Source organism: Esox lucius, chromosome 14 (assembly GCF_011004845.1).
Source record: "Esox lucius isolate fEsoLuc1 chromosome 14, fEsoLuc1.pri, whole genome shotgun sequence".
Taxonomy (NCBI): domain Eukaryota; kingdom Metazoa; phylum Chordata; class Actinopteri; order Esociformes; family Esocidae; genus Esox; species Esox lucius.
Window position 1 is genome coordinate 24,797,822 of NC_047582.1, and position 15,044 is coordinate 24,812,865.

Here is a 15,044-nt window from a genome sequence, read left to right on the forward strand (position 1 = left end):
ATATTAGCATGTCTACCGACTGCTGAAGCAAATGACCCCAAAAGTCTTCTTAATGAAAGTCTAGTTGTGTGAAAACACGCATGAGATCCCATAAAACCCTTAGCAAACCGGGCATAGACTATTAACGATTATTCTACCTCAAACCTCCCAAATTGGAGAGATGCAGTGGCATGCCACATTAGGCGCCCAGTAAGCATTATTGTCTTGCTGGAGGACAGACATACTTTTCAGGAATTATATTAATTAGGTTACCGGTTATATTTTCTAACCTGTACGCTCTCCCACCCCTTCTGAGATCCTTGGGACTTTTGCAACGTGGTTGTAGTAATACAGAAGACACTTGCAAGATCAAACAGATTGTTGAGATGTGGATTAACAGGAGAGAAAATATCCCATTAATATATCTATGGTAATAATGTCAAGAAAACGCAGGGTATGTACACAATTAAACATTGCTGCCTATCAGCTAAATAAAAATTCTATAAAAATTATTTTGAAAACGGCTATTATATTGTACTTTACAAAGTGTGTTATTATTTGAACGGAACACTGAAATGTTGCAAGGTAAGGTAATTTTGTAGCCAAGACAGAAATGCGTAGATCAATTCTGGCTATAAATATAGTCGGCTTAATGAGAGTCATTAGACTATCAGATGACATTGGACTATTTTTTAAGATGTCTATGTATACAGGATGTGAGTTCACAGTACACAGTTTGGATGTTGGAATTCATTTAGTGGAGAAACGTTGTGGCTGTGTCGAAAACAGGTGCGCCTTTTCAGGGATCGATAGCCATTGTAGCGTATTATCTCGGTCATTTGTGTTTTATTAAAATTATTTAATTGATATATCATGCTGCCCAACATAATGTAGCGACCACTGCCCCGCCAGACGCTACAATAATATAGAATTCATACAATACATTTTTTTTTAATTATAATTATTTCCAAGTCCTACATACGTCCAAAAGAAAAACATGAAATGTGTGGTAAGAGCTAAATTTTTAAAGCAAATACTCTAGAAGTAGCAGTTACGGCTTTCATGTAATTAAAACGGAAAAACAAATGGTAAACACTGTGACAACCAACTCCATATATTTGAGGGTTGATTGTCATAAATGGTCAGAGTGTGTTTAATGGCTAACTTGAAGTCCATTTTGGCATATGATACGGGGACAAAAATGACACTTACGACACAATACCTAAGTCTTTCTCCTAATAGTGAAATTCTATTGATGATTAGGTCTCCCCAATTGATTATACAACCATGTAACCCACTCAGAATAGCCTAACGTATTTTATAAAACCACTTCAGGAGATCATTAAACACTTGACTTGGCTGTGCAGCAAAACCTGAAATCACTCAAGAATAAAACATTATGCACCCTAAACTTTATTTTTTGTGTGTGCGTATGTGTGCGTGCGTGTGTGTGTGGCGGCAGAGTTAAGAAACCAAATCACGATCCGCAGTTAGTGCGGCTTTGGCTGTTACGCGCGTGCGTACGTGGCTCAAGTGTCTGTGTGAACCATGGGCATGGCATGCGCCTTCAAATGCTTGGCATTGTGATGGACTCACGAGAGCGTACAGTGTGCGTCCTTTCCAGTCGGCGCTGACGAATAACGAGAAGAACATTTTCATTTTCGAAGCATTTCACCAGTTTCTCAGACTTCTTTCTAACGAGAAGTGCATAAATCCAGGTTGGTAAATTTGACTGGTCTGAGACCGACTTGACAGGTGAAAGTCTCTACGACTGTTTTTATAGTGCTGCAATTGTACGAGGTCAACATAATCTTTTTTTTTCTGTCACTGTCATAGTATTTTGAGTTTCACAATCCTCGAAAACATCATCACTAGCGCTAGGAATATCTCAACTTTTTCTACAAATACAGTCCAATAATTACATTTTCTCTATACTTTATCCTAGTAGTATGTTATTATTTTAACATACTTTTTAAAGATAAAACCGCTGAAATCCGAAAATGGAATCGCTGTTGAACACCACGGATTACTACCCAGCTAACGCGACTAACGGTTCTGATTCAGAGGACTATAACCAGTTCGTGCAGCCGGTGTGGCAGATCGCTCTTTGGGCTGTCGCCTACTGCGGCATGGTGTGCGTCTCAGTGGTCGGGAACCTGGTGGTCATCTGGATCATTGTTGCGCACAAACGCATGAGGACCGTGACCAACTACTTCCTGGTAATACACCTTCTGATCTAATGAACGAAAAGGGTTAGACAAAGGTTGTTATAAATTATTACAGAATACATTTTAATTTACTTTTGATTTATTTCTTACCACTTGGGGATATGTCTGTGTGCTTGTGTCTGTGTCTGATCCATCACTTTCTCTCCTCACAGGTGAACCTAGCCTTTGCAGAGGCATCTATGTCTGCATTCAATACAGTAATAAACTTTGCCTACAGTGTCCATAACGAGTGGTACTTTGGTCTGGATTACTGTCGCTTCCACAACTTCTTCCCCATTGCAGCTGTCTTCGCCAGCATATACTCCATGACTGCCATAGCCGTGGACAGGTGAGCTGTAGTGTGCGTGTAGTGTGTGTATGTATGTTTGACCACACCACAGCCAGAGTTACAGTAAAACTAGCGTAATATCCTTCTGAGACTTAAATCCCTCTGCTCTATAATCAGAAACTCTCGCTTCAGTCAACCACTGAATTTGCTTTTGACTTGTGTAGTCATGTCCCAAATAGGCACTGTGTGTATGTGTGTATCCGCTTCTCTCTCATATTCTGTCATCAGTTTGTCACCATTGTGTGAGCAGTCTTTTAATCTAATTGCCAAAAGGAGCCTCTTCCCCCACTTGATTACAGTTCTCCGCTCCTTTCTTCCTCCTCCATCCCTCCATTTTCATTCTTCCTCTTCTATTTCTCCTCCCCACCTACTCTCCATCCCCCTCTTCCTTCACCCCTTCACTCTTCCTTCGCTTCATATACCTTCTTCTTCGCTACCTATATGAACCCACGTCCGCCTCTATTCGGTGTGTCACCATGGCGTCAGATAAATTGGAACATTCTAGCATTATTAAACTTCCAGCTTTTCAGACGGAGGGAGAGGCAAAGAGAGGGAGACAGGGCAGCCCTTTCCCCCAGATGATCCACACTTCCCAAAGGTGTGTTTGTAAAGCGCAACGTCTGAGCACAATTTTTTTACCTCAACACACGGAAGAATGGGTGACAATCAAATGGTTAGAGGGGATGAGAGGACTGGAGTAGAGAAGGGGGAGAGGGGGAGAATGGGGGTGGAGGAGAAGGTGAGAGGAGTGTGGGAGAAGTGGTGGAAGGGCTAAATACGGAGAAGGGAGGAGGGGGAGAATGGAGATGCTCTTTTTGCCATTAACCCATCTTGATTAGAAAAATACATCCGAATCAGCTCAACCGTTGTTGGTTGCGTACACAGATTAGTCAATGTTAGGGCAGGTGACGCACCGTGCCTCAGTTACTAGTCCCACATTGAGGTAGAACGTCTAAAACGTCTTCAACGTCTAAGTAATGACAAGAAATAAGTACGAATTATAAAAAAATGATGCTTTGACATCAGTGAAGCAACAGAACAAGAGGAGACGAGGATACAAATCTGACTTATACTTACATCAACTCTGCATGATTACCTCCCATTAGAGCTTGGAGGAGTTCACACACACAAACATCTAGTGTGTGTCTGTTTCTCTCCCGTCTGTCGCCAGCATGTAGCTATGGAGCTAAAGCATATTAGCTATCAGTAATTGACAATTTGATTTAACCAGTGGAGAAATATATCATGTTGGTGTCCCTGTTTGTCCCCCATTTGTGTGTTTGTGTTTTTGCGTGCGTGCACACGCTTCAGAACCCCCCCCCCCATCACTTCCCCTTGAGATTGAAGGCTCAGCTGTTCGGGTTAATGATTGAAATTCCTAGGGAGCACCAGAAGATGGGAGGACAATCTCAGATGGGAGGACAACCTCACAGAGAACACCAAGAAGAAACACTCTCAGATGGGAGGACAACCTCACAGAGAGCACCAAGAAGAAACACTCTCAGATGGGAGGACAACCTCACAGAGAACACCAAGAAGAAACACTCTCAGATGGGAGGACAACCTCACAGAGAACACCAAGAAGAAACACTCTCAGATGGGAGGACAACCTCACAGAGAACACCAAGAAGAAACACTCTCAGATGGGAGGACAACCTCACAGAGGGCACCAAGAAGAAACACCAGCAGTCTTACCGCTTACAGCAGCTGAAATAAATACCTGTCCACCCTGACGTGGCTCTACACATTAGCCGTTGGGTCCATCCTAACCTCCTCCGTCACCATCTGGCTTGGCTCTGCGCCTGAATGACATCAACTGCAGTGAATTGGACCTTCAGCCGAAGGAGTAATCAGCTGCTATGTATTGTCTGGCCTTAGCAGCACCGTAACACCAAGTCATATTCTGAGGGATCCTGATATCTGGATGATGCAGCCACATCACCACTGGACTGTCCACAGGCTGCAGAGAAACGTCTCCGCCCTGGACTGTGCCGACCGCTGTTTCCCGTCGCATGTATCAGAATGCTAGTGTTGTTGTAGGCCAGGGGGAGGTGCCAGTTGTGAAAGTGGACTGCAGACCTTGGTGCAGGGTTGTAGTTCCGGTGTTTTGGAGTCTCTGTTTATGCCCACCGGCTGCCAGCGCGTGGCCTTCAGAGGGCAGGCCTGTCTAAAACCAAGGCGAAGCAAGTAGCACCGCCCAGTCCGTGGTTATGGGATGGAACGACAACGTTCCTGTATCCCCACTGACATCAGTGATCTTTTTAAGATCTGATCTGTGGTCTGTGTATTCGAATGAAGTGTCTCACATGTCTGTGTTTGTGTGTGATCAAGGTATATGGCCATCATTCACCCCCTGAAGCAGAGGTTGTCTTCAAAAGAGACGTGCGTGGTGATCGGGGTCATCTGGGTCTTAGCTCTACTGCTGGCCTTCCCTCAGTACTACTACTCAGCCACTGAGCAGCTGCCGGGCAGGACTGTCTGCTACATCAGATGGCCGGAAGACACCAATGACACAACCGTGGATTTCAAGAAGATGTAAGTGCTGACACAAACATCCCTACTCACAGCACGGTGTGTTTGATGGAACCCTCCTCTTCAGGGAGTTTACTAGACATTCGAAAAATGACTGTTCAACTCCCTTTTTCTGTATTATAAACTGAGAAACGGCATCAAACGTCGGTATGAATAAGCCTTGCAACATTCTGCTGTGTCTTCTGGTAATGCCACAGTTGTTTCAGGAGTCTGTCCAACCTCTATCAGGCAGCATATTGATTCAGAACTAAACAGATAGTAGACCTACTGGCTTTGGGTATCGGTTATGTGTTATTTAAAGGAACATTGGGAACATTTTTACTGTGCCACAAGCATAATGACCAGAAGACATCTGCAGGGAATGTTTGAAGGTAATGTGATCCATCCAACTGATGTTCAGGTGGTGGGTGTGGTGAAAACAGGATTTATAAAGAAAGAAAATGAAATGACAACAAAATGCTAAATTTAAGCATAATCCAAGTCTATTGTTTAATTAAAAATATATTTTACTTTTCAAGTTAATATGCCGGTCTCATACCCTTTTTCTGGCATTTCTGTTCTTCCCTCTGATTGCCTCCACCTGTGCTCCTTCAGACCGGTTGGGGCGGGGGTATCCCATAACATCTCTAGGGAATCCCCCCCGGCCTTGTCTTGTCCATCTATCAGTTTGCTTTGACTTGTAGTCTCCTGAAACTGGCTTTAGACACTCACAGTACTATAACCAGTACTATAACCATATTAACTATAACCCCCTCACACTGAATAACCATATTAGGATAATTACCATATTAGCATGAATAATAACAAAATTAGTATGAACAATTATTATATTAGCATGAATAACCATTTTAAAATGAGTAATAACCATGTTATCATGTATCATTATGTTACTATGACTAACCATTTTAGTATTAATAATGACCATATGAGTTTGAATAACAGAAATGTTTCAATTAACATTAACAATATTAGGATGAATAGTTACTGTATTAGCATGTATAACCATATAACGATGCATAATAACCCCATTATTATGCATAATCACATTGGTGTGAATAACCATGGTGTTAGCATAAACAATCACATTAGAGTAACTAACAGAAGTCATAGGACTAATAATGTTGTTGTTTTTGGTTTGGTTGTTTATTGATGCTGTTTGGCCGTTGTCATGTCACAATCAAATTAGAAAATGTAATAAAATATTACATTGATGACATGAATAACCATTTCTAACAGTCCGGACTTCCAAGACAATCCAAACTGTGGGATATAAATTATTCTCTATGTAAATGATAACAGTTTGATGCTATTAGTTAACGAAGCCGCAATTAAGAACCACAGACTAGACCGTTTAGAAAGCAAATATCACAGTTCCTTAGCAGACACACGTGTGCACGTGTACACACATGACCCTGGCTTTATCGATGTGTGTGTGTGCGCGCATGCTTTATTTAGTATCTATATTAGTTTTCAGGTGTTGAAGGTAATGAAGTAATTTGAATAAACAGCTGAGTCCCTGCAGTTCGGGCCGCACTGTCATTCTTCCTCTTCCTGCCTCTCCTCACCTGGTGTTCCTCCTTCCTCTCTCTCCCTCCTCCTTCCTCTCCTACTCCCCCCTACCTCCCTCTCTCTCAGTTAATTGATTTCATGCATCTCTCAGTAATAGCTGATCTTCTGCGTTGATACTCCCTGTTGTGAGACTAATAGTGATTCAGTAGATATTACGTGTGTGTTTATGTGTGTGTGGATGTCGATGTGAGAAATCAAATCAAATTTCAGCGTTCTGCTAGAGTAGACTTGAGTGACAACAGTCTCATTAGTGTATGCATACATGTATGTAACTCCGTCTGTCTCTGTGTAGGTATTATGTGTCTGTGGTGTTGCTCTACTACTTTTTCCCGCTGTGCATCATGGGATGTGCCTACCTGGCGGTGGGCTTTTCTCTGTGGGCGGGGACTATCCCTGGAGACTCCACCCATCGCTACAGAGAGCAGCTTATCGCCAAACGCAAAGTAAACACGTGTGCACACACACACACAATCGCACATGTAACGCATTTGAAGTATTTACACACACACAGGAAGTGTCTTCAGTACAGGAAGTGTCTTCAGTACAGGAAGTGTCTTAAGTACAGGAAGTGTCCCTAAATTGTGTTTATGTCCATGTTCACCCCTCCTGTCTCTCCAGGTAGTGAAGATGATGATTGTGGTGGTGTGTACATTTGCAGTGTGTTGGCTGCCATACCACATCTACTTCCTGCTGCAGCAGTTCCACCCAGACCCCAGACAGCTGTTTGAATGGCGCTACGTCCAGCAGGTGTATCTGGCTATCATGTGGCTGGCCATGAGCTCCACAATGTACAACCCCATCATCTACTGCTGTCTCAATGAAAGGTAGGCAACACGCACACACGCACGTGCACGCGCACAGGAACATGTCAATTTGACCCCCCCCGACCCCAAACTCTCTCTCTAGGTTCAGAGCTGGCTTTCAGCGGGTGTTCTGTTGGTGTCCTTGCGTTCCAGCCGGCTCCTACGACGAACTAGAGCTCAAGTCTACCCGCTACCTGCAGACTCAGGTGAGTGTGTAGATTACCTCTTTTTCTCTGTAAGGTAGTTTACTAGGCAGCAAGGTAGTTTACTAGGCAGCAAGCCTACATAAATTGTTGTCTAGCTAACCTGTCGATGAGAAAAAAACAGCTCCGGAAAAAATGAAGAAACCACTGCACCTTTTTCTTTCCTTTCCAAAAAAGTCGAAAAGGAAGGTTTTGAATGAGGAACAGAAGGTTTGAAATTAAGAGACCACTGCAAATTGAACGCTTCTGTTCCTCACTCAAAACGTTATTTTTCAACTTTATGGAAATGGATCCGTTAAGTTCTGTCTCCCTAATCTTTGTTAACAGGTGAGTGTCTACAGGGCCAGCCGTATGGAAACCAGTGTGTCCACGGTTCCGCACCACAATGAGGAGCAGGGCTGTAGGACCGAGCAGCCAGCCACACCCCCAATCAGCCAGCCAACCCCCCTATCAGCTAGACACACCCCCTATCAGCCGGCCAGATCCCCTATCAGCCAGACAACACTAGAACTTACCTCAAACTCCAACGGCTCAGCATTACCATCAACACTAAACCCACTCAACAGCCCTGCTTACTACAGTAGACACAACATGGACTAGTTTGCCCAACAAACACCACATTGGACATTAACACTTCTCTCTGTAGACATCTAAATGATTGCCTAATTTGGTCTGCTGGTCAATTTGATTCTAGGAGCAAAGCATGTTAGGTTTTGAGATTTACGGTTTGCTAAGTCTCCACCTTTGTAAAAGAAAACCTCTGATATTATCACCTATGTTAATTAACCTTCGTATCAACATATCAAAAGAGTTTAGGCCCCACGTTTACTTTGATGAGCAGTGGCCCCCACACAAAACCTGGAACCAATGCTGCTTCTTGTCTCACACATTCCATAGCAGACCTTCCCGTCTTGTAGTACCAGTTCTGTTTAGGTAGTCTGTCCAGATCAGGCATGGGTTAGTGCATTATAGCCTGGGCTAGTGCTCTGTTGTCACACATTTGAATGCAGACATGACACCAGCTAGGCCAATGAAGAGTGGACTAACAATTATGATGTAATCAATATGCTTCAAATTGGACTCAAGCCCTATAACACAGCCTAAGATCATTTTCTCCTTCTCTAATTAAAGGCAAGTGGGCAGCTCACAAAGAGTCTTCACAACATTCACCCTTCTTCATTCTCAAACACAAATAGCGTACCCTAGCAACAACAGCAGGCACAGCCCTCTCCATAAGAAAACACTGATGTTTGTGTGAGAAATGAGCCTGTGTGTGTGGGTGTGTGTGTGTGTATTTTTCCAGGAGTATTCCCGGATAAGTGTTGGGCCTGCACCTGTTGTTGGGGATTACTGCTCAGAGAGGACAATTTGAGGAGCAGTGTTCTGTTTGTCTGGTCAGTGCACAGGGCTGATATATATAGACAGGACAGAGGAGGATACAAATAGAGTAGAGAAATAATGGCAAGGGGTGGAGGGGAGGAAGGGAGACATCACAGGAAGAGCATTGAGTTCACACATTAGGAGGGGAGGAGAAGTCACAGAGGGGTCATGGGTCAGGGGGAGGATAAAGGAGAGGTAGTGAAGAACAGTGTACCTCTTCCGCCTCCCTAAGCCCTCGCTCTGGATCTCATCTATCCACGTACTGCTGGGAGCAGGGCCGTGGGCACTGTGTGTGTGTGTGTGTGTGTGTGTGTGTGTGTGTGTGTGTGCGCCTAGTGCAGTATTTGTGTTTTTATGTACAGAGGGGTTAAAGCCAGGAACATAAATACTGTAGACAGCATTCAAACAGATATGTTTGACTCCCCTGGAGAGAAAATGCTAATAACTCTCATACACACAGTTTTGCCTTAGTTTTTTTATTTATTTTTATTTTGAACAGTTCACTGAAAATATACTGAGATTCGTCAAAAAACGAAATGTGGAGAAAATGGTGTATTCTGAGTAGTAGTTATTTTCTTACAGTGTTGATTATGGGGCAGGAACCCCTCCTAGGACAAACAGTAGCAAGCATTGTTGTATGTTGATTTGAACGTTTGTGTCTCTGCCTCTGTGTGTAGACATGTAAGTATGTATAACAGGCCTGGTTGATGCTAAGACTGTTCTCCTGCTCTATCTGTTGGCGGTGTATCATGCATGAATGTTCCCAGGTACGTGTGTGTGTGTGTGTCTGATTAGCTTTGAACACCTCACTGAACATCCACCAGCTAGACTTGCTCCATCCCCACAGTATACACCCATGCACAAACAATCTCTCTCATACACTCTATTAATAATAACACATGATACTTATATAGTGATTTTCAAGGACACTAAATTAGCTTCACTCTCGCTTAACTCTGACATCATTGTCGTGTCTGGGTTCAGCTGTCTGTATTGAATACATGATGAGGACCATAGATGTGATAGATTCATGATTGCCACTAAACTGTAAATATGACTGTTTAACTTAAAAGGTAAACCAACTATTTGAATTGTATGGTATATCATTGTATAAAGTATAGTTACAGTAATTTAATCTAATGGAGTTTGTATTATAGGAGTTGTGGTATACAGTGAATATAAAAAGTCTACACACCCCTGTTAAAATGCCAGGTTTTTGTGATGTAAAAGAATGAGACAAAGATAAATCATGTCAGAACTTTTTCCACATTTAATGTGACCTATAATGTGAACAATTCAATTGAAAAACAACTGGAAACTTCGAGGTGGAAAAATGAAAAATAAAAACCTTACAATAACCTGGTTGCATAAGTATGCACACCCTGTTATAACTGGGGATGTGGCTGTGTTCAGAATTAACCAATCACATTCAAACTCATGTTAAATAGAAGTCATTACACACCTGCCATCATTTAAAGTGACTCTGATTAATCACAAATAAAGTTCAGCTGTTCTAATAGGATTTTCCTGACATTTTCTTAGTTGCATCTCAGAGCAAAAGTCATGGTCCGCAGAGAGATCCAAATCATCAGAGGGATCTCATTGTTGAAAGATATCAGTCAGGAGAAGGGTACAAAATAATTTCCTAAGCATTAGATATATCATGGAACACATTAAAGACAGACATCATCAAGTGGAGAAAATATGGCACAACAGAGACATTACCAAGAACTGGACATCCCTCCAAAATTGATGAAAAGACGAGAAGAAAACTGGCTTCCAAGAGGCCTACAGCAACATTAAAGGAACTGCAGGAATTTCTGGCAAGTACTGGCTGTGTGCTACATGTGACAACAATCTCCCGTATTCTTCATATGAATGGGCTATGGGGTAGGGTGGCAAAACAAAGTATTAGTTTAAGGGTGTGCACACTTATGCAACCAGGTTATTGTGAGTTATTGTGAATTGTTCACGTTATAGGTCAAATTAAAGGTGGAAAAAGTTCTGGCATGATTTATCTTTGTCTCATTCTTTTACATCACAAGAACTTGGCATTTTAACAGGGGTGTGTAGACTTTTTATATCTACTGTACATCACATAATATTCAATTAAGGAATTGTCTCATTATTAAGTATTCACTGGTCGACACCCTGGTGCAAACTTTTCTTTACCAAGCCTGGATGCTTTTCAGGGGATTTATGTTTAATTTCAACCTGTGTAACGATAGGCAATTAAGGTTGTAGACAAATGAATATACGATAACTATCAAGGAGACAATTCCTTAGTTGCAAACCATGCTATGTTATACTATTGTATGATTGCAGTGGTCTAAGTTTGGTTTTTATCATGCATCAGAATATGTTGCCAAGAGCTGTATGGTGTTTATATTTGTGGTGTATTAACTACAATTGTGACCATTATATTTAGCTCCATAACTGAAGTATGAAAACATTATTTATTGTATCTAACAGTAGTCAGACTTCCTGCTGTCGAAGTTGTTAAAGTTGTGAACTACTGTATGTTGAAAATGCTAGTGATACACCAGAAATAAAGGCATTTTTGATACAAACAAAGTAATTGTGGTACATTGCCAGCTTTCAGTGGAGAGAACAAGTATTTGATACACTGCCGATTTTGCAGGTTTTCCTACTTACATGTAGAGGTCTGTAATTTTTATCATAGGTACACTTCAACTGTGAGAGACGGAATCTAAAACAAAAATTTTTAAATGATTAATTTGCATTTTATTGCATGACATAAGTATTTGATCACCTACCAACCAGTAAGAATTCCGGCTCTCACAGACCTGTTAGTTTTTCTTTAAGAGGCCCTCCTGTTCTCCACTCATTACCTGTATTAACTGCACCTGTTTGAACTCGTTACCTGTATAAAAGACACCTGTCCACACACTCAATCAAACAGACTCCAACCTCTCCAGAATGGCCAAGTCCAGAGAGCTGTGTAAGGACATCAGGGACAAAATTGTAGACCTGCACAAGGCTGGGATGGGCTACAAGACAATAGGCAAGCAGCTTGGTGAGAAGGCAACAACTGTTGCCCCAAATATTAGAAAATGGAAGAAGTTCAAGATGACGGTCATTCTCCGGTCTGGGGCTCCATGCAAGATCTCACCTCGTGGGGCATCAATGATCATGAGGAAGGTGATGGATCAGCCCAGAACTACAGGACCTGATCAATGACCTGAAGAGAGCTGGGACCACAGTCTCAAAGAAAACCATTAGTAACACACTACACTGTCATAGATTAAAATCCTGCAGCGCACGCAAGGTGCCCCTGCTCAAGCCAGCACATGTCCAGGCCCGTCTGAAGTTTGCCAATGATCATCTGGATGATCCAGAGGAGGAATGGGAGAAGGTCATGTGGTCTGATGAGAAAAAAATAAACTCCACTCACCGTGTTTGTAGGAAAAAGAAAGATGAGTACAATCTGAAGAACACCATCCCAAACGTGAAGCATGGAGGTGGAAATATAATTCTTTGGAGATGCTTTTCTGCAAAGGGGACAGGACGACTGCTCCGTATTGAGGGGAGGATGGATGGGGCCATGTATCACAAGATCTTGGACAACAACCTCCTTCCCTTAGTAAGAGCATTGAAGATGGGTCATAGCTGAAAGTCCGTATTGCCCAGCGACAGCCCCGAAAACTGAAGGATCTGGAGAAGGTCTGTATGGAGGAGTGGGCCAAAATCCCTGCTGCAGTGTGTGCAAACCTGGTTAAGAACTACAGGAAACGTATGATCTCTGTAATTGCAAACAAAGGTTTCTGTACCAAATATTAAGTTCTGCTTTTCTGATGTATCAAATACTTATGTCGTGCAATAAAATGCAAATTAATTACTTACAAATCATACAATGTGATTTTCTGGATTTTTGTTTTAGAGTACCTATGATAGAAATTACAGACTTCTACATGCTTTGTAAGTGGGAAAACCTGCAAAATCGGCAGTTTATCAAATACTTGTTCTCCCCACTGTATGTCAGCTTATGTCAGGAAAATACACATAGAACATTTGAAAATGTAAGGTTCCTTTACTCCATGCGGATGACTTGACAGACCTCTGGACATTCCCTTCTACAGAACAACCAGCAGGTTTACCTGGAGATGCTGTCTATCACAGTCTGATAAGTGAATCCATTGAGTCGACTGTTTGTCTGTGTCTTTGTTCTGTCTCTCTGTCTGTTGGACACTGTCAACTGGCGTCACCATGTGTCCGGAGGAACTCCCCAGGGACAACAACTCCGATCACATCACAGGTCTGCTGAAGTTCAATCAGTAGCTAATTAAACCACGCTGCTATTTTATTGCAGTTGACACCTCTGGTAGATTGAACAGCCTAAGAGAACACATAGTCAATTAAAATGATTGGAAATATAATGCTGGCGAGTATTGTAAGCCAGCTGTGACAACGTGTGTGTGCAAGCTCGTACACAGAGAGACCCCAGCTGGGGCTTGATCCCCTGCCCCTTTCCCCCCACACTCAACAATTGCCATTTTTGCCCATTGGTGTTGTCCATCTGCATGATGCACATTGTGGAAGATGAAGAGTGCATGACTCCCAGGTTCCGTTCAACTGCCGGCATATATTTGGGGAGCCCTTTTTGGGATTTCGCCCCATGCCCCAGGAAGGTTCTGTGCACAACCCTGACAGACAATGACAGAGATGAGTTTAATGACAGTGATGGTGTTAATGACAGAGATGGTGTTAATGACAGAGATGAGTTTAATGACAAAGATGGTGTTAAGGACAGTGGATAAATATTTATTTGACCATTGAAGCTACTGGGTGAAATGCCATAAGGCTTGGATTGAATTTAGCATCCCTTTTTGGTGCTTATTGCAATCTTTCTTTCCCCATATTTGTTCTTTATACCTCTCTTAATCCCCTGTAGTAATCATCGTAGCATTATCACTTTCCATCCATCCATCCATCCATCTTCTCCCGCTTATCCGGGGCCGGGTCGCGGGGGCAGCAGTCTAAGCAGGGATGCCCAGACTTCCCTCTCCCCAGACACTTCCTCTAGCTCTTCCGGGGGGACACCGAGGCGTTCCCAGGCCAGCCGGGAGACATAGTCCCTCCAGCGTGTCCTAGGTCTTCCCCGGGGTCTCTTCCCGGTGGGACGGGACCGGAACACCTTCCCAGGAAGGCGTTCCGGAGGCATCCGAAAAAGATGCCCAAGCCACCTCAGCTGACCCCTCTCGATGTGGAGGAGCAGCGGCTCTACTCTGAGCTCCTCCCGGGTGACCGAGCTTCTCACCCTATCTCTAAGGGATCGCCCGGCCACCCTGCGGAGAAAGCTCATTTCGGCCGCCTGTATCCGGGATCTTGTCCTTTCGGTCATGACCCAAAGCTCATGACCATAGGTGAGAGTAGGAACGTAGATTGACTGGTAAATCGAGAGCTTCGCCTTGCGGCTCAGCTCTTTCTTCACCACGACAGACCGATACATCGACCGCATTACTGCAGAAGCTGCACCGATCCGTCTGTCAATCTCCCGTTCCATCCTTCCCTCACTCGTGAACAAGACCCCTAGATACTTAAACTCCTCCACTTGAGGCAGGCACTCTCCACCAACCTGAAGTGGGCAAGCCACCCTTTTCCGACTGAGGATCATGGCCTCAGATTTGGAGGTACTGATTTTCATCCCCACCGCTTCACACTCGGCTGCAAACCGTCCCAGTGCATGCTGAAGGTCCTGGTTAGAAGGGGCCAACACGACAACATCATCTGCAAAGAGCAGAGACGAAATTGTGTGGTCCCCAAACCTGACACCCTCCGGCCCCTGGCTGCGCCTAGAAATTCTGTCCATAAAAATTACGAACAGAACCGGTGACAAAGGGCAGCCCTGCCGGAGTCCAACATGCACTGGGAACAAGTCTGACTTACTGCCGGCAATGCGGACCAAGCTCCTGCTTCGGTTGTACAGGGACCTGACAGCCCTTAGCAAAGGACCCAGGACCCCATATTCCCCAAGCACCCTCCACAAGATGCCGCGAGGGAC

The 15,044-nt window shown here is 43.5% G+C and overlaps 1 protein-coding gene across 2 annotated transcripts; it reads left to right on the forward strand.

Moving 5' to 3' along the window:
- The first annotated feature begins 1,580 nt into the window (after positions 1-1,580).
- tacr1b (tachykinin receptor 1b) lies at positions 1,581-10,226 on the forward strand. Of its 2 annotated transcripts, XM_010878220.4 has the most exons (7): positions 1,581-2,198; positions 2,360-2,535; positions 4,867-5,070; positions 6,929-7,079; positions 7,255-7,460; positions 7,543-7,645; positions 7,970-10,226. In XM_010878220.4, exons 1-7 carry the CDS (start codon positions 1,980-1,982, stop codon positions 8,240-8,242), a joined length of 1,332 nt encoding a protein of 443 aa, XP_010876522.2. In that variant the 5' UTR covers positions 1,581-1,979; the 3' UTR covers positions 8,243-10,226. The 2 variants fall into 2 exon arrangements, with proteins under 2 accessions (XP_010876522.2, XP_019908724.2); XM_020053165.3 differs by lacking the exon at positions 4,867-5,070.
- The last annotated feature ends 4,818 nt before the right edge of the window (positions 10,227-15,044 follow it).